We start from the raw sequence: 20619 nt of genomic DNA on the forward strand, positions 1-20619 counted from the left end.
AAACTGGACCTCTCAGTCCATGGGATGATACTCAATCCACTGAGCCACACCAGCTGGGCCTTTTACATTTTTATTATTTCTCTGTTAAAATACAGCTACCCCAAAGTAAAATGCACTCTCTCAAGGATCTCTTTCAAGTGATGAACATGTTGAATTTTTATGTCAGCTCTCTTCCAAACCCCAAGCTGGGCAGAAATAGGTTTTAACACACTAAGCTGTTTGTTGGTTGAGTTTGGGGTGTTGGTGAGCAATGAAGAGACTGAAAGGTGGAGAAAAGACAAGTTTAGTATAGGAAAGCTAGATGTTTGAGGGGGAGGGGATAATACTAAGATGTACATGACAAAAGGGACATTAAGATTCCTAAGCTAGCCCTGGCCAGTTTGGTCAGCGGTTAGAGCGTCGGCCTTCGGTCCGGAGAGACCTGGGTTCGGTTCCCGCTAAGGGCATGTACCTCGGTTGCAGTTTATCCCCGGCCCTGGTTGGGTCGTGTGGGTGGCAACCACTCGATGTGTCCCTTTCACGTCGATGTTTCTTTCTCTCTCTCTCCCTCCCACTCTATCTGAACAAAATATCAAAAAATGGCCTCGAGTGAGGACTAAAAACAAGATTCCTAAGCTATATTCCTTTTGTAATTATGGTTTACTTGGGTACATACAGTAAAATTCACCCTTTTTTTTTTTTTTTTGGATCCTCACCCGAGGACATTTTTCCATCTTTTGTACAGATAGAGTGGGAGGGAGAGAGAGGAAGAGAGAGAGAGAGAAACATCGACGTGAAAGGGACACATCCAGTGGCTGCCACCCGCACGACCAAGCAGGGCCGGGGACAAACTGCAACCAAAGTACGTGCCCTTAGCGGGAACCGAACCCGGGTCTCTCCGGACTGCAGGCCGACGCTCTAACCACTGAGCCAAACTGGCCAGGGCTCTTTTTTTTTTTTTACGTTACTTTAAAAACTTTATTTTAGATCATTGCAGATTTACATGCAATTAGCAGAAATAATACAGGAAAATTCTGACTACATTTAATCCATTTCCCTCCAATGATAACATCCCCCAATGATAAATTATAGTACAATATCATAACCAGGATATTGACATTGATATAATCCACAAATGTCATTCAGATTTTTCTGGTTTTACAGGTACTCTGGTGTATGTGAGTATTTTTTTAAAATTATTTTTATTAATTTGCTTTTGTTACAGATGTTTCTCCATTTTCCCCCATTGACACCCTCCTCCCCATTCCTCCCCCCCCCCATCCCCAGCTTTGTTGTCTATGTCCATTGGTTATGCATACATGCATATAAGTTCTGAAAATTCACCCTTTCAAAGGTACATTTTTAAAAATCCTCTTTGGCTAAGGTCCAGTCCTGCCCCAGGTTTGTCTAATGCAGAGAAGACTGAAACAGTGAGTTTTAAAGATGTAGAATACCAAGTAGGAGAAAACAGGGTTCTTATAGATCTGCCACTAACATGCTGTAACCTTAAGCAAGTCACTGTCATTCTGTGGGCCTGTTTTTACATTTGTAATGCACATAGATTGGACTAGTTCTTTAAAGAGCCCTTCCATGGGTGTTCACAAGAAAAGTATTTGTAACATTCCACAGGAAAACAAGCACACTCTGACAAATTCATTCTTTTCTCCTCTGCTTTAGCTGACACTGCCCACATTCCCTGTGGTGGTGAAGATCGGCCATGCTCACTCGGGCATGGGCAAGGTAAGGCTGGGGCTTACTGTGCTTTGGGATTGAAGCCAAGAAGGGTACTTTTCAGAGAGTCTAGTTATGGACTATTTTTCCCCCTCTATTACTGATGAATTTTTTCCAAGGAGAAGATGATCTGGCCCTTCTGAAGTCATGAATGTTACCCAAACAGGCATTTTTCAACAAGCAGAGTGCATACCATCTGCTTGGTCCCTTGGGCCTTTTGCAGTAAGTGTGGCTCCTGTGCTTAGGAAGGGAAGCTGGAGAGGAGGATTCTCTTTGGGAGATATGGCATCCAGGCTTGCATTTGGATGGAAAACATCTTGATGGGTTTGGAGTCCCCAGTTTCTTGTGATTCTCAGTGTATGTATGTATATGTCTCCTTTTCCCCCTCTCTGCCTTGCTCCAACATTAGGTCAAAGTGGAAAACCACTACGACTTCCAGGACATTGCTAGTGTGGTAGCCCTCACCCAGACCTACGCCACAGCAGAGCCTTTCATTGATGCCAAGTATGACATCCGGGTCCAGAAGATAGGCAACAATTACAAGGCTTACATGTGAGTGGGGTGGTTTCCCAGTAGATACTCTTCACTTTGTCCTCAGCTCAATGGAGAATCTGAGCCTCCCGGTAGCAGCCAGCTCTCAGTTTAACTTCATCTGGCCCACAAGGCAGAGAATAGAAAGAGGGTTCCATTCAAGTCACAGGGTCTTAGCCTGGGTTCCTTTCAAGTTAGAGAAGGGGTCCATGAACTAAGATAAGAAATAAAATTAATAGTTATTTTTACTAGTCTTTAAGTGAAATTTGGCATTCTCCACAGTTATGAGTGAAGACAACAGACTATAGTCATAGCAGCAGTACAAGTGACTTTGTCACTAAAGGTAATCACAGAGATTTTTGTATTTTTATACAGTTGTGACAGGTATCTCTAAATACCAATTACTGTTATCACTACTAAAGAACCATGGTAGTTATTAGACTTGCCACTGCATTTACCCTGTAAATACATTTGTTACCTATAAAGACATTTTTTTTTTTTACTAATCACAAATTTGTTTGTTTAATATTTGGTAACTGTTTTGATAATGATTTTGAATAACAGTTCATTTGTTATCCTGTGTACTTTATTTTATACATTTACACATCTTATATATTTTATACATTGAAAGGAATCCATATGCTTCACCAGGCTGCCAGAGCACAGAAAAATTTAAGAAACTCCTGATATAAATATATAGCCTTGAAAACATCACAAAGTATTAAAAGCCTAGTAGTTATGAGAATAGGTGACTTCTTCAGTAACTGTGTTCATTTGCCAAAATGGATGGAAAGTTTACAGTTTCCACTCTTAGAATTTAGAAAAAGAAAATATTTCAAGACTACCTGATTGTCCATAATATAGATAAGAATAAAAATGGATTATAATTGGCAATATTAGTCTCCCATTTTTAGAAAAAAATTAGTGTTTTTTGTTGTTGTTTTTTATAAAGAGAAAACATTATAGTATATGAATTTGGTCTTTACTACTCACGACTTCAGCAGACTTCAAGGCTCAGTAGCTTTCCTTTCCCTTATCCGTCATTTCCATTTTTCTTCCTTCATTCCCTTTTCATGTTTCTACTTCCCATTCCTGGAATTAGTAAGGAGCTTTTTCCCTGTTCTCCCTTCTCATACCTAAAGTTTAGCCCTTTCACACATACGATTTTTAGAGATTTTGTATCTCTACATTTTTAGGAGAGATTGTATCACTCTCCTCTGAGCTCTCTGGGCAGAAATGATAGAATCATCTCTATAGGGCCACTACCTGGTGCACCAGTAGGCACTCAGTAGGCACCAAATAAGTATTCAGGGAACAGCTCTTGTAGAGAACTGAGGCATAGAATTTATTTATTTTTTTACCTTTCTTGACTGGATTCCTACTTTTTAAAAGTTTATAATTTTTTACTTACAGTCTTTCTGCTTCAGAAAGGATTTAGGGTTGCTTTAAAATTAAGTGTAATACAGGATAACTTAAAAGACCATTATAAAAAATACTATCTAACGTAAGCAGAAAAATTAATACATTCAGGCACTAAAAAAACAGATTCCCTATCCTTTAATGTTAAAATCCCCTAAATAGCCCTGTCTGGTTTGGCTCAGCAGTTAGAGTGTCGGCCTTCGGTCCAGAGAGACCCAGAATTGGTTCCCGCTAAGGGCATGTACCTCGGTCGTAGTTTGTCCCCGGCCCTGGTTGGGTCTTGCGGGTGGCAGCCATTCGATGTGTCCCTTTCACATCAATGTTTCTCTATCACTTCCTCTCTCTCCCTCCCACTCTATCTGAACAAAAAAATGGAAAAAATGTCCTCGGGTGAAGATAAATAAATAAATAAATAAATAAAATCCCCTAAATAAACACAAAGTTTGTGACAATGAAGCAAGAATGTCTTGATCCTTAAAAAGAAGACACACCACATTTTTAAGGATTAGCGTTTCCAAAAGTGTTTTAAATGAGGCATACGAGAATCTCTAACTATTGATAAGGGTGGGTGACCAGAGCAGCTTTAGAAAATACAATTCAGTCATCCCTCGCCACTTGACACTTCGACTTTTGCAGTTTCATTCTATCATAGTTTTTTCAAATATAGTATAGTATAGTATTTGAAAAAACCGCGATAGGGTGAAGTTGCGAAAGTTGAAGCGCAAAGTGGCGAGGGACCACTGAATAGTAAATAAAGAATCCTACTTCACGGAAATTAATTTATCATGGTAGAGTCTGGAACTGATTAACCGCGATAAATGAGGGCCGACTATATTTACTTTTTTATTTGCAAGAAACAGTCAGTTACTTGGGGGAATGTTTAGGTCTTCTCAGCCCCTCTTCCCCAAACTTTTGGCTGTCCCTTTGCTCTTAGAAGAAGGAATTTACTTGGCAATAGCCAAGATAAAGTCTGAGATTCTTTCCTTCTCCCCCAGCTCTTGCCCTAGAGGTCCAGAGACAGCCACATTTGGTGTAAAGAAGGTGCTGTTCCTGCTCCACTCTCAGTAGGCAATAATGTGGGTTCTTCTGTGGAGGTCAGATTAGTCCTGTGAGTCCTGAGTCTGTTGAGCTGTCAGTGAGTGGCTTTTCAGTGTCCCCTTTGCTCCCACATGCCCCAGGTAGCCTGTATGGACCTGTGCCCTGCATCCTGTTATTAGAGAAAGCTGTGAAGTGTAAGGGGCATTATTATTGCTCATTCAAAGTTTCTGAGAACCCTGTTATGTACTGTGACCCTGTGCTAGGGACATGAGTGTGAATAAGTCTCTGCCTTTGCCCTTGAGGAACTCAGCCTCGTCACACTTGTAAAATACCAGTGTTAGGAAACTGTCATTTTCATATGATCTATCTTTGTGTTGCTACTTAGATTTTGCAGGCTGCTACACTGTGAGTTTTTGTTTGTTTTGTTTTTTTCTTCTGAGCTTGGTAGTGGAGTATAGAGGTAAGCATAGCACAATGAGGGAATCAAGAATACTGCATTTTTATCTTCTACCTATTTTAATTAGACATACAATCTTGGACAAGTCATCTAACCTCTGAGTCTTAATCTCCTTGTCTTTAAAGTGGAGGCAAGAATCCCAGCTAACCCACAACAGGGGGCTTACAGTGAGGCTCTGGTGAGGGACTTGAGGAGGAAGAACCTTGGAAAGCAGTCAGTACTCTACTAGGAGTGAGAGGAGTTGTTATTACCACATCAGTCAACTCGCTGCACCACCTCAGGGCTCTGAAAAACTAGCTGTACTAGGTTTCTCAGTATCTGAAATCAGATATCTAGGGAGGTTACTCCTGGAAACTGCTGAGTGGACACTAGCACATCCAATCTCCAATCAGTAGTGAGTGATAAGGACAGCACATGGGGGTCTCTGTCAGTGGTGTTAGAAGGGCTTTTCTGTCCCCTAGGCCATCCCCATCCTCTTGACTGTGTCTGAGTCAAGATTAATAATTTAAAATACATATTTTTGGTGTTTTACAGTTTATTTAAAATTGTAAAACAACTCAGTCAGGTGATTCACTGAATATCACCTCACCAGAATCGAAAATCAGAAACCATGTTATCTGTCTCCTATTTAGTCCAAGACTAGTTGACTCTAACACATGCTCATGAATGGAAGGTGCAGAGGGCATAGCAGAGAACAGGTTGGTGACTTGAGTCCATCAGCACCATTTAATGGATGAAACAACTTAAGCCTGAAGAGGTTAACTGAGTTGTCCAGTTTTACATTGCTGATACTGTAGGTCCCCAGAAACCAATTGTTGAATGAATGAATAAGTGAGCTAGTACAGAAGCCATTGGGAGGTAGTCACAAGAACCTGAGGGTGTTTCCAAGATCAGTAGAATTCAGTTTGCATATATAATAGTCCCCATTTATCTGTGGATGCCCAAAATCATGAATAGTATCAACCCCTATATATACTATGTTTTTTCTATACCTACATATCTATGATAAAGTTTAATTTATAAATTAGGCACAATAAAAGATTAACAACAATAACTATAATAAAAAAGAACAACTATAATATTATACTCATAGAAATTATGTGGCCCGACTGGTGTTGCTCAGTGGTTGGATGTTGACCCACGCACCAAGAGGTCACAGGTTCAATTGCCAGTCAGGGCACATGCCCAGGTTGTGGGCCCGAACCCCATTCCGAGGCGTGCAGGAGGCGGTCAGTCGATGTTCTCTCTCATGGATGTTTCTGTCTCTCTCTCCCTCTCCCTTCCTCTCTCTCTCTCTCTCTCTCAAATCAATAAAGAAAAATTTTTTAAAAAAATTATGTGAATATGGTATCTCTTTCTTAAAATATCATAATGTACTGTACTCACCCTTCTTGTGATGATGTGAGATGATAAAATGCCCACATGATAAGATATGAGATCTTAAACAATGTGCAATTTAAAACTTATGAGTAGTTTATTTCTGGAATTTTCCATTCAGTAGTTTCAGACTTTGGTTGGTCACAGGTAACTGAAACCATGGAAAATGAAACTGTGGATCAGGAAGGACTACTATACAAAGTCAGACCAGATACTTAGTGAATAGGCTGCTGGGAATACAAGACAATATATACCCTCAAGTAGCTTATAGACTTGCAGACAGAAGACTTAGATAACTGAAGTAAAAAGTAGATGAAAGATTATAGGTGAGGTACAGGCAAAGTCTTATAGGGGTTCTTTCTGTTTGAAAGATTAGGAAGGCTCCATGGAGCCAGAGCAGTGAGCTGAACTCTTATAGAGAGGAAGAGAGCATTGCAGGTGGGGGTTTGGCAGAGGCAACCAGGCTCTAGGCTCAGCAGACAGGCCCCTGGGCTATTTGTGAGAGAAGCAGATGAGGAAAGCAGTGGTGAGCTAAAATTCTGGAAAGTTTTATGCACTCCTCTTGCTGGTGTGGCTTACTGCCTGTCCTATCCTGGCGGGACCTTGTTGTAGGAGGACATCGATCTCAGGGAATTGGAAGACGAACACTGGCTCTGCAATGCTCGAGCAAATCGCCATGTCAGACAGGTAAGTGAAGAAAGGAGTCCTGTCCCTAGCCCGTCAAGAGGGGGCCTTCCATAGATGAAGAGGTGTAAGAATTGAGCCTTGCCCAAAGGGTGCCTCTAATCAGACAGGGCAGATAAAACACAAAGGCCCAAGCAACCACTTAGCAAGATCAGGCAGGACTGGGTTATGTGCTAAATTATGGAGATAATGACTGGACATACCATAGAAGCTCCAAGAAAGGAATAGTTACTGTGGGCTAGAATAGCCAAGGAAAGGCCACCTAGGGTTGATGAGATCTGCTCTGAATCTGGAAAGATGGGTATCTGGAGAGCAAAGCTGGAGGGCACTGAAGATAAGGCAGTGTGTTTGATGGGGGCGGAGGGAGGGCAGGCTGGGGAGGGGTGATGATAGGGGCTGAGGCAACAAGGAGAGTATGACGAGAAAGAAGGCTGGATATGAGCTAATGCCCCAGCCTCAGGACACCTTCCCATCTTCTCCAGGTACAAGCTGTGGGTAGATACCTGCTCTGAGATGTTTGGTGGCCTGGACATCTGTGCTGTCAAAGCTGTACATGGCAAAGATGGGAAAGACTACATTTTTGAGGTAAGTCTGGCTTAAGGAGTATGTCAGTAAGAGACAACCCCCAAGGCTGGAAACCAAGCTCTTGGCTTAATAACTATGTGGGCAGACCTGGGCTACATTTAGGTTAGACTCTCCTGGGCCATGGGAAGGTTCCCAAATGACACAACCAGTAGATATGCATAGCAAAACACCTCTACAGTGAGGAGCTGTTGTTTCCAACCAGCTAGGATGACCCACGATGGGTAAGAGATAACAGATCGGTTCCTGGGCTGCTAGCCAAATGTCATTCCTCTGGGAAGAATGTGGTGTTTATACCATTCCTGGTCTGAGAAAGAATCATTCAATCTAATCTCACTTTGCAGGTGAGAAAACTGAGGTCTAATGCCATGAACTTGTGCCCAAGGCCACAAAGTGAATTATTGTCTCAATCTGAGCTAGAACTCAGGTCTCTTGGATACAGGAGATTCTTCTTAGCATCTCTCTGAGCCTTGGAGACACTTTACTCAGCCTGGTCCTCAAACACAACTTTGCTGACTTTCTTTTTCTGTATTAAAGGGAAAGTCAGTGCCAGTATGAATTTTTCACATACATTTCTGTCCAGTCTTCCTATGAGCAGGAAAGGCTCCTTGCCAAGAATTGGTGGCATTTGCAGAGGGTTAGTGTCAGGAGCCCAAAGTGGGCTTCAGAATCTACTCCATGGTCTGCTTGACATGTAACCTTCTGGATGGTGAGACCTCCCCTCTCTGGGTGAGCCTGTTTTGTCATCTATAAATGAGAGTGGAATACACTGTCTGTGATCCTGGCAGGCAGGCACTTCCTAAAGTGGGAAAGCATTGATCTAGAACTTGAGGTATAGGAAAAATCCAGATTGGAGTAAAAAGGGAAGCCATTCCAGGTCATGAGCAAAGGCAGGAACTTAGGAGTTTAATGGTCAGAGCATGTGGGGAGATACAGATTGTGTGGGTGACAAGTCAGAGATGAAAACTGCCTGTTCCTAACTGGAGAGCGAAGGGAATGGCCTTCAGGTGTTCCTGCCTTCCCTGCCTGCAAATTTGTGAGCCCTGTGTCTATACTCTATCCTGCTCTCTACCTCTCTCCACTTACTACCTTCAGTAATCAATCTTTCAGTCTCACTGAGCATTGGCCTGGGGGAAGGTGGGGGATGCCCACAGCAAAGGTTTGAAGGAGGAGGGGACAAAGGTCCTCTTTCTGCAAAGAAACATGCTTTCAGCTGAAGAGAACACCAGTTTTATTCCCAACCTATCTCTACTGGCTTAAATCCTACTTATTCTGAGAGACTGTACCAAGCCTTTGATGACCCTCTCCTAATCTGGGCCACTTCTTCCACCAGGTCATGGACTGCAGTATGCCACTGATTGGGGAACACCAGGTGGAGGACAAACAACTCATCACTGAACTAGTCATCAGCAAGATGAATCAGCTGCTGTCCAGGACCCCTGTCCTGTCTCCTCAGAGACCTTTAATGACCCAGCAGCCACAGGTAAGCAGCTGAGAAGAGACACAGGAGAGTCAAGAAGCATTTCCAAGCCCACTGCTCTAGACTATGGTGGCTCTAGGATGGAACAGAGGTCAGATACCTACAGGTCTGGATAGGATATATGAAGTCTACTCCCTCTTCCTTTCTTTCCTTTCCCTCCCCTCTGTAGGTCTAGTGAAAAATATACATTGAAGTTTTTATGAAACCTCAGGCCCTGTGTCTCTAGAATGGGTCAAAGAAAAGCAAGGACCCCCTGGGCCCAAGGGTCTTTAGTCCCATCTAGGAGATACCTCATTTTTCAAAAATAATCCCCAAACTCTTCTCTCCACTGAACACTTGTATAATGAAGTGGTAAGAACTCTCAATCCAAGAACTGAGTCCTAATCTAGCTCTTCCCTAGCTATGTCACTTTGAGGGGAAATAACTACCCTTTCTAGGATTCAAGCTTTATCCCTTGTAAATGAAAATCTCTCAGAAATATTTCTTTCAACATTTTACTTCAAAGAGTTAAGGAGGTAGATAAAATAGCGACTTGGAGTATAGGCTTTGAAGCAAGAACTACCCAACTTTGTATCCTGGACCCACCATTTATTGGCTTTGTGAGCTTGAATGTTTTTATCTCTTGCTCAGGAGAGATCTGAACAATAGCACCTATCTCCTATGCTTGTTATGAGAATCAAATGAAGTAGAAAGCCTAATATAAGTCATAGTATGTCAAAGCACTCAATAAAAGTTACCTATTTTTACCTGAGTTTAGCCTTGTCCTTGCCACTGAATTATGAGGTAAACTTGGGTATATTTCTTCCTATTTCTATGCCTTAGCATCTTTGTTTGTAAAATGAGGGTTGAACCAAAAAATTGCCATAATCTCTTTTAGCAATAAAATTTAGATTATATGGAAATGATCTCTGAAGCATAAAAAAGTTCAGTAACAAAGAGAATTCACAAAAAATTATTTTCACATCACAGAAAGCATTAGCTCTTCTTTGGTACAAGCCCCTTACATTTGTAAACATTACTTTTGCAGCTTAAATATTTTAAAGAGAAATATATCAGAGTCAAGGCAGAAAATCTAGTAAGGAATGTGCCTCCCTAAATATAGGAGCTGCTGCAAAAATCTCTTGTAGCAAAGTCAGTCTGGCTTAAGGATAAGCTTTTCTCTGCTCAGCCTCATATTTGAAACTACTACAGAATATTTTGGAAAGCACACCATGCTGGGAGTCGGGACACTTGGGCTAGTTCTACTCTGCTATAACATTATGTGACCTGGGTAAGTCACTTCCCATCTCTAGACCTCTCTTTCCTCACCCATAGAATAGAGCTGAATTTCATGATCTCTGGATCCTTTTGAATTCTAAGGTCACATGAAACATGGAGTCACCCCAATGCAAAGTCTGAAGGCACAGTCCTCCATAAGACTACCTTCACTCCTGACACCAACAGAAAGTTCAGAGAGTTTCCAAAACCACCTTAGGTTTGATCATTCTTTGGAAGGACTCAGAGAACTTACTGAAAGCTATTATACTCACAGTTGTATTACAGGAAAGGATACAAGTAAAAAATAAACCAAAGGGAGAAGCATAAAATAGAAGGTTCCAAACACAAAACTTCAGTTGTCTTTAGGATGCATTGCCCTCCTGGCATCCATATATGATAATATATAGGGTAGATTCCTAACCAGGGAAGCTCACCTGAGCTTTGGTGATCAGGGTTTTTATTGGTGTTTCATTTCATAGGCATTGATTGATCAATCAGCTGATAGAACTCAGTCTCCAACTCCTCTGTTCCTGGAAGTCAGGCTAATACCATGTGGTCCAATGAGTCACCTGATTATCATACACTATCAGGTGTGGTCTGAGAGGCTGCCACCATGAATAACAAAGACACCCCTATTACTCAGGAAATTCTAAGATTTTATAGGTTACCTCTTAGGAATGGGAGACAAAGTCCTAATCTCTCTTTGGGCAAGACCAGACTTTATTACATACATAATTAAATTAAATTAATTTAGCAAATGTTTCTCAAATGCTTTCAGCCTCTTGTGAGCTGAGGCCATGCCTCATTCACCTGTGTTACTACTGATTAGCTCAAGCCTAGCCCAAAACTTATGCTTAAAATTTGTTAATAGACTTAGGGCTATAATGATGAATGAGATACATTTTCTGAGTTGTTTATGTTCTTCTTTTTTTAAATCTTCACCCAAGGATATTTTTCCATTTATCTTCAGATAGAGTGGGTGGGAGGGGGGTGGGGGGGAGAGAGAGAGAACGAGAGAGAGAGAGAGAGAAACATCAGTGTGAGAGAGGCACATCAGTTGGTTGCCTCCTGCAGGACCCCAGCCAGGGCCGGGGATCAAATTGCAACCAAGATTACATGCCTTTGACCGGAATCGAACCCGAGACTCTTTGGTCTGCAGGCTGATGTTCTAACTGCTGAGCCAAACCTGCTAGGGCAAGAGTTGTTTATATTCTAAGTTGAAATCATGACTGAATTCACAGAGGTCGTCACCATTTGTTGTATGGTATCTTGTATCCTCTATTAGCTTCCTTCTGAACCTTGTGCCTTGACTCCCAATCACCCAAAAAACAAAAGACACCCAACAGTATGCCACACTTGCCAAAATGCTGAAATTTGGGCTTGAAGTTATGACTGTACTGGTCATATTTCCACTTCCCATTTCTCCCTAATTACATTTCAATCATCATGGCTCCAGGCCCGTGAAGCTATTAGACCAGATTGCCTTTGTATTCCCACAATCACATCTACCAACTTACCTGCAGTAAGTAAGAGGGCTTGCCCTCTACTAGTGATCTGGATTTTACCTCCTTTTTGCTTTTAACTATTTCTTCTCTTCTCCATCTTCAGTTTCTCCTTTTCCAGAAGATTATCACATCAACACACAAATATCTCCTACTTAAAAAAATAAAATAGCCCTGGCCAGTTTGGCTCAGCGGTTGGAACGTTGGCCTGCGGTCTGGAGAGGCCCGGGTTCGGTTCCCGCTAAGGGCACGTGCCCCGGTTGCGGTTTGTCCCCGGCCCTGGTGGTGTCCCTTTCACGTCGATGTTTCTCTCTCTCCCCCTCCCACTTTATCTGAACAAAATATCAAAAAATAAAATATATATATAAATAAATAAATAAATAAATAACAGCCCTGGCCAGTTTGGCTCAGCGGTTAGAGCGTCGGCCTGCGGTCCGGAGAGACCCGGGTTCGGTTCCCGCTAAGGGCACGTACTTCGGTTGCAGTTTGTCCCCAGCCCTGGTTGGTCGTGCGGGTGGCAGCCACTCGATGTGTCCCTTCACATCGATGTTTCTCTCTCTCTCCCTTCCTCTCTCTCCCTCCCACTCTATCTGTACAAAAAATGGAAAAATATCCTCGGGCGAGGATTAAAAAAAAATAATAATAAAAAAATAAATAAAAATAAATAAATAAATAACAATAAAAAAACAAAAACCTCTCTCAACTCCTGTTCTCTTCAGCTACTGCCCCATTTTTCTATTCCCCTTCACAGTAAATTTTCTTGAATTATCTTAGTCGCCATCTCCTTTTCATCACATCAGATTTTCTTTTCAACCCAGTCCTGTTAGCATTCCACCTTTACCATCCCACTGAAGTTGCTCTTATTAAAGTCACCTCCATGTCACCACATCCAGTAGTCACTTTTCTTCTCATCATTCATGACTTCTCAGTAGCCTTGACACAGCTGACCACTCCCTCCATCTTGAAACACTTTCCTTTCTAGGCCTCTGTGACCCCACCCTCCCTTGTCTGGTTTTCATTTTACCTCATTGGTTCTCACCTCTTTTACTGGCTCCCCCACTTCTGCTAAACCTCTTAATGTCAGTGCCCTAGAACTTGGCTCCGGGCTCATGACGCTGTCAGCCCAGATTGCCTTTGTATTCTCACTACCACATCTATCAATTTACCTGCATTTTTACCCACATGAATCTGCTTCTACGTACATTTCTTGGTGTTCTTGACCAGCCCATATCTTTATCCTGTCCTGGCCACTCCTTGAACTTCAGATTACATTTCTAACTCCTGCCTGACATCTTTTTTTGCATGTCTAAAAGGCATCCTTAATATAACATAACCAAAGCAGAACGTTTTTTTCTCCTTAAATCTGTCTCCACTTCTAATCTTCCCCAAGCAATTCACCTAGGACCCAATCTGCCTTTTTGCCCTTATACCATCCCAGCTCTTGATCACTGTGCTCTTTCCATACTGGTAAAGGTCTTTGTATTATCTCTGAAATGCTCTTCCCCTTATTTTTGCATTGCTGGGTCCTTCATAACAATATAACTGAAATTTCCTCAAACATCCCATCCAAAGTTGCCACCTAGTCACTGACTACCTTCCTCCCGTCTTTTATTTTCTTCATAGCACTTGCTATCAGCTACGATCATCCTCATCTGTTTTTTTGTCTCTTCCACTACACCAGTAGTTCTCAACCTTCCTATTGCCACAACCCTTTAATACAGTTCCTCATGTTGTGGTGACCCCCAACCATAAAATTATTTTTGTTGCTACTTCATAACTGTAATTTTGCTACTGTTATGTCTTAGGTGACCCCTGTGAAAGGGTTGTTCGACCCCCAGGTTGAGAACCGCTGCACTATACTATGATGTAAACTCAAAAATAGGGACTTGGCCACTGCTTTATCTCTATGGCCTAGCAGAGTAGCTAGCACCTAGTAGCCTTTGACTACATCATGGACATACTAAGGGGAATGGGTGGAAATGGTCTGCCCAGGTGCAGTCATTGGTAGTAAAGTTAAAAAAGAACAAATCTAATTCAGTCTGCTTTTTATTATCCCCATGTGATAGTAATTCTACACAAATGACTGTGATGAAATACTCCTCCTACCCAGGCAAACCACTTTCATCTCCCCCTCCCTTGATATGCCACTGCAATGCATATTTATTGAATGAGATCACATATGGATCTCTTTTTTTTTTTAAGAGAGAAAGGAAGGGAGAGGGAGAGAGACATAGAAACATTGATGAGAGAGAACATTGATTGGCCACCTCCTGCATGTGCCCTGACTGGGAATCGAACTGGTGACATTTTGGTCCATGGGTCAATGCTCAACCAGTGAGCCACACCGGCCAGGCTGAAATAAGTATCTTTAACAGCCTTAGCATCATATTGTAGCTGGTGTTAGGATCCTAAAAATGATTTTGGTAGGATGCAAATGAAAGGGATGAAAACAAAGGCTATTACCTGGACCCCAGCAGGGACTTTGCATAATGAACTGAGCCCTTAGGTTCTGTCACTAACTCCTGTGCCATTCCACACAGTCAAGCCCCACTAGCTGGTCTTTTGCTTCTGTGGCTCTGGCAGCTCAGACTGGAAGAGATCTGGCCTGGGTCACAAACCCTAAAAGCTGCTTCTTGCTCAGCATCCTAGATCAAGACCAGAACAGACTTATGAATAACTACAGTATCTCCCTCCCTCCCTCCCTCCCTCCCTCCCTTTTCCCCTCCCTCCCTCCTTCCCTCCCTCCCTCCCTTCCTTCCTTCCTTCCTTCCTTCCTTCCTTCCTTCCTTCCTTCCTTCCTTCCTTCCCTGCAGCTCCTGAGTTTTTTATTTCTTTGATTCTAGAAGAGTACCTAAAGGAGGTTGGGGTGGTTGGGGGTGGTGAGGAGAGGGCACACTTTATTGTCAGCCAGCCCCCATAGCCTAGGATGAATTAATCATAGAAAACAAAGTCAGCCCTGGCTGGCATGGCTCAGTGGTTAGAACATCAACCTGTGCACCAAAGGGTTTCAGGTTCAATTCCTGGTCGGGGGCACATATCTGGGTTGCAGGTTTGATCCCCAGACCTGGTTGGGGCGCATGCAGGAGGCAACCAATCGATATGTCTCATGTTGATGTTTCTCTCTCTCTCTCTCTCTCTCTCTCTCTCTCTCTCTCTCTCCCCCTTCCAATGGAAAAAATATGCAAGGGTGAGGATTAACAAAAAAAAGAAAGAAAGCAAAGTCATAGGAGTAGGCTCAGGCTAGCTGCTGTGCCCAGTTTAGAGGAATAGGGACAGGAGTGTAAGAGGCACTGGCTGTGTCTCTGAAAGCAGGGAGGTGAGTGCCAAAGCCTTATCTAGCTGGTGACAGTTTAGTCTCAGTCTGGCTGGACTGCCAGCTCTGGAGTTGCCTATTGATGCTAGTGTTTTAGGGAGACAGTTCTCAAGGTGGCAGTGACACCTGGTGGCCAGTGATGGCCAAAGCCTCCAGGCCATATACCTACAGAACCTCCTCCCTGTATGCCCTGCTCTCCCATCTACCCTCATATTCACTGATCACTAGGGCCTATTGTCTGGGATTTGAGCTGGGCCTTACATCCTAAGGCCCCAGAGAGGAATGGGCTGCTCCTGAGGCTCCTGGGAACCAGAGAAAGAACTTCAGGTGGACAGAGTTTTTATGTCATGCCTATAGAGGTGGCATCCTAGTGCTCTCCTTCATGTAGGTAATGTTTTTTCATTTCCTATTACAGTGCTTTCACTCTTTTTTATTTTTCTGTAAAATATTTTAGGGCCAAAGGGCTGAATAGCTAGTGCAAGTATTTTAGACACTGATGGGCTTTCTATTTGGCTTGTGGGTTAGACCCATGAAGAGTGGTTCTAAGACCCAGCCTTTGGAAGTATTAATATATATATGGTGTCTGGGTGGAAGATAAGCCTCTTCCCCTACCCTGAGCTGATCATACCACACTTGCAATGTTGTTTCCAGTCTGAGAGTCATATTATACCAACGGCAAACTCTAACTCTAACTGGATTGTTTCTCTCAAAGGAGAGAAAACCAAGAGGGTGAGGCATTTGGTAAATGTATTTTATGAGTTTAACGGAGCTTCAGTTGAATAGTAATAATCTCAAGAAACCCATGATTTAATAGCTTTAGCTCTCTCATAGCTGTCATGGGATAGAACTGCTGTCAAAAGGCAAACCTATCTACTGGAAGATAGGAGTAAACTCAGTAACATTGAGAGAGGAAATGACTGCTCTGGGAAGTGGTGTGTGACTGCCACATCATTGCTGATGTTCAAACGGGCAGGATGAGCCAGTTGTCAGGGACATTGCAAAAGGGCGAGGTAGGGGCTAGGGCTGTTGGAGCAGGTAACTTTAAAAATCTCCTTCCAGATCTGAGATGCTGTGATTCAGACTGTCTGCTAGCCACAAACCTAGGAAAGACAGTGATGAGAGTTTAGAAATGAAAGACTGAGGCCTAATAATCTCTGATCTGTGGTGGGACATTCTATCAGTCCTTTTTTATTGGCTCTCTGGTCTAAAGAGGTACTCAAAACATTTCTAGCCAGGTCAGCCAGGCTATGGGGCTTGAGGTCTCTTGAGTGCAAGGAAACCAAGACTGAGATGGTGGTTTCATTGTAATCGAAAGAGCCATGCAGTTAGGGAGGGGGCACAATTCAGATCCCAAACTTGGGACTAAGAGAGCTTCACTTAGCTTAGAAGAAATAAATTTAGAACAAATGAAAGGCCTTCCTGCTTCCCACAGCAAGACTGGCTTTAGAGAATTTGTTTCCCAGTGAGTATAAACTGAAAATCTGAGATTTGAGGCAGGTTCAGATTAAGTCACTAGTGACTAGATGTCCTAACAGACTGTTAAGAGAAACTGACTATTTTGGGGCTGTCTTAACTTTTTAGGGACGTTTTTAATCACTTGAAACTGACATTCTGACCTCAAGTGACCTGGACCTCAGTGCTCCCATAGATCTTGTGGATTGCCCGCATGGGACATTTCTTATGTCCCCAGGAAATCACTGATGATGGGAGAGCCCCAATCCAGGAGATGAGCTCTGCCCTCAGAACAGTAATTCTCCTCACAGAAGGAGGAGGAGCTCAACCATTGGTGACTGCAGAGGTGATCCCAGAAAGATCCCAAGTTGCCTAAAAACATGCTGTTCCCCTTGCTCTGACTGAACCTACAACCTCCTGACCACATTCCTTCCTGCTGCCTCATTCCCCCTAGGGTCCTAGACCGGGAGAGCGGGGCCTGGGGGAGCTGATCAGAATAGTTCTGTGGTGTGTCCAGCAAGGAGTTTAGCCTGGCCTCTTTCCTGGGGCCAGACCCTGAGACCCTTTCCTAATTTCCTGTCTCAGATATGCTGAGCAAGGCCTTCCTCCTTGGTGGGGGCAGCTGGACTCAGGCCAACAACTCTCAAGAGTTGAGTCACTTAATGTCTTTCCTTCCTCAGCTTTCCATCCTGCTGGGACCTCAGATAGGAGCTTCTCCCAGCTTGTCTGCTGAAAGCCACAGAATGACAAAATTAAAGGTGCCTTTGACAAAAACCCACAAACCTTTATCATGGGCTTGGTTTCTCTATCAGACCAGTGATTTACTTTTCAATCACTTTAAGAGCTAATATTTACTGTTTCTGAAATGACTTTTGTGTATTTTCAGAGACCTTGCTGGCTGGAATAGATCAACAAGGAATGTGGTCAGTAACATACAGAGAGCATGGTATAGCTTAGCCCAGAATCTCCTACACACTGAACTATTATGTACCAGGTGACAGGAAGCCACCCAACAGTATCTTTTCCACTGATGCATGAAATCCTATCATTAGAGATTCTTTCATTTAGATTGATATTACTATTTAGCTAATAGTGATGATGCAGACTTATATAATTACTTTGCATAGCACTTTACAATTTACAAAGTACAGCCATTATTTTGAGCCACACAACCCTAGGTGAGATGGTTTGAGCTGGTATTTCTATCTATTTCACATATCAGCAAAGAGAATGCAAATGATTTGTCCAAGGTCATACAGCTTATTAACAGGAAAGTTGAATCTTCTGGTCCCCAGTCCTACAATACCAGGCACTGTGCCCTTTTGATGCTCTTACCAGAGTACAGGGGATGGTAAGAATGGATAGAGCTGGGCCTTTTGACCCTGTATAAGGGAAACCCTTGCTCTCCTTCCAATGGAGTGCTAAACCTGCCAACCTGGAGGTGTCTGTAGCTTCACCAGCTCTCTCCTGTCTTCTCCCTGGCTTCTCTCATCACTAAAGTCCAGTGGATTCAGCATAGTGGGATATCAGCTCAATAAACTTTGATGGAGTACAGCAGCACATTCTCCATGCCAAAACCCTCAAAGCCTGTGCCTGCAGGACATGTCTGCTCAGGCCCAGAAGTCCTGGGGTCTTTCTGGGCCCAAGACTCTGAAGCTATGAAGGGCTTGTCCCATTTCTCAGACACCTAAAGAACTAAAAAATTCATGAAAGAATTAATGGAAGCCTAGAGCCAGAAGACCCTGTAGAAGTCATCTGCCTGCAACTACATGGCATCTATGACCAGAGATTGTCCAGGCCCTGCTTAAATACCTCTAATCCCAGGAGGCTCATACTGCCCAAGCTAGCCCTTGACCATGTTCAGACCGTGTACATTTGACTAACTCAATCCTAAGTGCCTTCATTGTTACCTCATTTCATCTTTACATTCAGCCCATTTGGGAAACTGAGACTCAGAGATTAAGTAATGCCAAAGTCACATCAGGAAAGATGTCATTTCCACACTTCTCACCATCCTGTCAGCTCCCTGTACCCATTTTCTTTCACCCAAGTTCCCCTTAAAGAGGTACCCAGCCCTGGCCGGTTTTGTTCAGTGGTTAGAGCATCGGCCTGCGGTCCGGAGAGACCCGGGTTCGGTTCCCGCTAAGGGCACGTACCTTGGTTGCTGTTTGTCCCTGGCCCTGGTTGGGTCGTGTGGATGGCAACCACTCGATGTGTCCCTTTCACATCGATGTTTCTCTCTCTCCCTCCCACTCTATCTGAACAAAATATCGAAAAATGTCCTCAGGTGAGGTTAAAAAAAAAAGAGGTACCCAGAACTGGTTACAGTGCTCTCTTATGAGGTTTATCAGCCTAAAGAGCAGTGGACCTGTGATCTCCCCCTTTTGAGTCACTGATGCACCACCAGCTGCACTGATGCACCACTAGCGGCATCAGATTTTTGACAGCATTACAAACTGACACCCTCTGAGCTTGTTGTGAATCTCTAAGCCTAGTGTTTTGGGGGTTTTTTCATAGTTTTTTGTTTTTTTTTTAAGAGAGAGATGAAAGGAGAGAGAGACAGAAACATCGATGTGAGAGAGAAACATTGATTGGCTGTCTCCTGCATGCTACCCCTGTTACCAGGGATTAGGCGGCAAACCAGGCAAGTGGCCTGACCAGGAATCAGACCGGGATCTCAGTCCAGGGGACGATGCTCAATCCACTGAGCTACACCGGCCAGGCTGTTGGTGTTGGTTTTTTTGTTTGTTTAGTTGTTGATGTTTTTTTGTACATGCCCCTAAAGGGAACCGAACTTGGGACTCTCTGGTCCACAGGCTGACGCTCTAGCCGCTGAGCCAAACCGGCCAGGGTAGCATTGTTTCTTTATGCTGCTATAAGAAAAATTTTCCCCCTTTTTTTGTGTGTGCAGCTGGGCACAAGCATTGGATTTTTACCTGTTTAAGTCAATCCAACTTCCTGAGGGAAACTGCAGCTCAATCTGGCCATGAGTTCCTGCTACGGGTTGGCTATAGACCAGACTTTGGCAGTGACGCCAGAGTGGCCAGACGTCTGTGGAATTTGGCATCCCATGTGGCTCTTGGTGACTGGAGACAGATCTCATGGTAGCCAGTCCCCACAGGGAATAGGCCCTCAGCCCTAGCAGATTGAAGGTTTGTGGGTGGAGTCAGAGAGTCTCAGCCTGGCAAGGGACAGTCCTAGGGGACTCTCCTCCTGCCTTCTTTTGCCCCTGGGAAGTCTTCAGTCCATAACCTCAGTGGAACTGAGGACAGGAGAACTCCCTAGGCCCCAGACAGGGGTGGCCAAGGCACATTCCCAGGCTCCAGCCCAAAGGACTACCTCTGGGAGCTTTTGGAAGGGAACTTTTGGGCTCAGTTCATCTTTGAGTGTTTTATTTGTATACTTCTGTGGCTGAGAAGAGCTGGGGCTAGCCTTCATGGTATGATTATCCCTGTCAGTTCATCTTGTGAGTGTCTAGAATTCTCCCATTAGAGTTTTATATATGGGCTTTTAAAGGTTTTCCTGGAATTATAGATTTTCAGGGTTAGAAGGAACTGTGGTATTCATCTAATCTATCTCATAATGAAGGAATATTATCTGCAATATCTTGTCAGGTAATTCTCTAGCTTCTACATGAACACCCCCACTTCCAAAGATAGCCTCGTGTACTGTTTTTACTATAGAAAATTCTTCCAATCTGGAACTTCATCCCATTGGCCCTGGTTCTGCTCTTGTGCTCTGTGGCCTTTCATAACTGTCTCTGAAAATAACAATTCTCAGGGAGGAGAACATCTTAAAATGTTCTCAACCAATGTCC

At 43.3% G+C, this 20619-nt stretch overlaps 1 protein-coding gene across 1 annotated transcript in view; it reads left to right on the forward strand.

Annotated features, from left to right (window-relative positions):
* SYN2 (synapsin II) overlaps positions 1 to 20619 on the forward strand; it is a 203209-nt gene that overhangs the window by 168977 nt on the left and 13613 nt on the right. Inside the window, exons 6-10 of the mRNA XM_036266897.1 lie at positions 1657 to 1719; positions 2120 to 2262; positions 7145 to 7219; positions 7699 to 7801; positions 9132 to 9281. Of these exons, the coding sequence (XP_036122790.1) occupies positions 1657 to 1719; positions 2120 to 2262; positions 7145 to 7219; positions 7699 to 7801; positions 9132 to 9281 (534 nt within the window). The remainder of the gene's footprint in view (positions 1 to 1656; positions 1720 to 2119; positions 2263 to 7144; positions 7220 to 7698; positions 7802 to 9131; positions 9282 to 20619) is intronic.

The sequence above is a fragment of the Molossus molossus genome, unplaced genomic scaffold, assembly GCF_014108415.1.
Source record: "Molossus molossus isolate mMolMol1 unplaced genomic scaffold, mMolMol1.p scaffold_m16_p_18, whole genome shotgun sequence".
Taxonomy (NCBI): Eukaryota; Metazoa; Chordata; class Mammalia; order Chiroptera; family Molossidae; genus Molossus; species Molossus molossus.